Raw genomic sequence first — 2,258 nt, forward strand, 5'->3', positions numbered from 1 at the left:
ATAATGGAAGGATAAAAATGCAATATAAAGTGTGCCTTAAAATTTGAACTATTCTCGCAAAAGACAATCGTTGAATATCTCACATACTGAGCTATCATAGAACGAAGCTTGGATTATCACAGTCCATGATGGGCTACTCTTTCTTCTACCCAAATTAAAGCCTCAATATTGAAGTTATTCAAATTTTAGTAGGTATAACCCTTCATGTTATCGGTGCCATAATGTCATTGTTCCTAAGCTACCCATTGTGTTGCCTTAGAAAATGTGGAGTGCAATGTTGGTGTCTTTAGAACGAAGATGTTAACCTTTTAACCAGTTGTACAATTAAGGCTAATTTTTTCCCTCGTGTGTCTCGCGATACAAGCACATAGACAAAAACATATCTTTAGTTGCTTGTACCATGCACAATGTACACAGAAGGTTACCCTTGAGAGTAGGATGTCCCTTCTGTTTGTAAGAAAGGTTTCACAAACTTCACCATAGATTGTTTACAAGGCATTGAAAGATAATAATGTTTCTCTAGATAGTAGTATTCGCAATTTTGCAGTAATACAGCCACCTTCAACTGATTATTGCTGTATCAGTGAGCTCCCATTACTTGGTATCTAGAGGTTTCAGATCAGATCTGTAGGCAATCACTTAACAAGACTCCAAATATCCTAATTAGCGGATTAGTCAGGTCAGTTATAATTTAGCATAATTCTTGCCTCTGAAAATCAGTTTTGAGTAACATGATCCATGATTCAGATGGATAAGCCATCGAGTTTTTAACTTCAGTAACGATTTACTTTCAAATTTCAATAGTACAATAGCAAGAAAATGTTATGCAGGCTAAAAGCATAGCAAGCAAATGAGACGAGCAATCACAAACACAACCACCATACTTTAATTAAATTATCATCTACTAATATAAAATGTTTTTATGTGCACCCCATCAATCAAAGTATAAGAAAAGCATCAACTGATCGAAGTAAAATGAGCACAACATTAGCCTCAAAACTAAAAACTGATCAGATCATTATCCACAAGAACTCCTCAGGGTTAATCCGAAAGACCTGCTGGCCATGCTGGGGAGAATTCAATTTAGCTGAGACACAATTTCATCTGTGCATTCCTGAATAGCAGCAAATCACCAGTAGTTCTTTCAACGTGGTGAGGAATGCCACTAGCGTCATCACGCTCAAATGAGAATTCAAGAGAGTGGAGCATAAGAAATCGAAAGGTGACCAAATTATGCCTTCTGCTTTCTGTTAATGTCGTGCAAAACACATGCATCTGCGGCGGTTTTAAGCTGGAAATCATGGAATTAAACAAGAGTTTAATACAGGTATGTTAAGATGCTTTAAACAGCAGTTGTACAGAAAGAAAAAATGGCAAGTTTGTTCAATATTGAAGAAAGCTTATCTACAATACAAAGAAAATAAGGGCATAACAATCCTAGGATGATAAGTAGCAGCATTAAAAAAATACCCCCTCCCCCCCCCCCCCCCCCCCCCCCCCAAAAAAAAAAAAAAAAAAAAACTTGAAAGGGGATCCTTCCAAGATCCAGCTGTTCCAAACTTCCAATCTCACCAGTAGCCAGCGGAATTTAAAAAGACTCTTCATGAAAGCAGGTGAGTAAACCACAACTATTTCTAGGCTGCAACAGATTCTTCTGTACACTTTCAATTTCATAATTTTGTGTTCCTGGTGTATAAAGAATTGTTTGTCCATATCCTGTTATTGCTATTAGAGGATAACAATATATTAAGAATTTCATTGTTGGGTTGTATAGAGGTTTTATATCATAAATTATTAACTTATCTTGCTTCTCATGGCCTTTCACCTAAGTGACAACGATGATGAATTGATGATAGTGGTGTAGGGGGATTCATGTAGAGTTAGAGTGATCCAGATGAATGAATAATCATGTTAAAGCTTTGGCGCTTTGCAGTCAAGCACAGTGTTTGAAAAAGCGCGCCTAGGCGCTGAGGCGCAAGGCGATCGGGGTGAGCGCTTAATTGGGTCTGGGCGAGGCGTTTTGGGTTAGGCGCACAAAAAGCACCTAAGGCGCACTTGAGCCAAAATTTTTAACTACCCACATACAGCGCCTCACTTCAAAGAGATACTAGGCGCAGCAGAACCCCTCTCGCCTCAGAGCGCCTTGAGCTTTTTTATACATTGGTCAAGAAAACTCCTTTATAGCCACAGTAACTCCGACTGTGCCTTTGACAAGCATATTATATTACCCAACAATAGAATTCTGCTTGTTGCTTGTT

At 38.4% G+C, this 2,258-nt stretch overlaps 1 protein-coding gene across 2 annotated transcripts in view; it reads right to left on the reverse strand.

The window, feature by feature from the left end:
* Positions 1 to 862: 862 nt before the first annotated feature.
* Positions 863 to 2,258, reverse strand: part of LOC145617179 (putative CDP-diacylglycerol--inositol 3-phosphatidyltransferase 2) — a 5,798-nt gene continuing 4,402 nt past the window's right edge. For both annotated transcript variants that reach the window (XM_081671862.1, XM_081671863.1), the window contains exon 11: positions 863 to 1,291. In XM_081671862.1, coding sequence (XP_081527988.1) covers positions 1,232 to 1,291 — 60 coding nt within the window. In that variant the 3' untranslated portion in view covers positions 863 to 1,231. The remainder of the gene's footprint in view (positions 1,292 to 2,258) is intronic.

Source organism: Chenopodium album, chromosome 26 (assembly GCF_948465745.1).
Source record: "Chenopodium album chromosome 26, dcCheAlbu1.1, whole genome shotgun sequence".
In the NCBI taxonomy this organism is placed as follows: Eukaryota; Viridiplantae; Streptophyta; class Magnoliopsida; order Caryophyllales; family Amaranthaceae; genus Chenopodium; species Chenopodium album.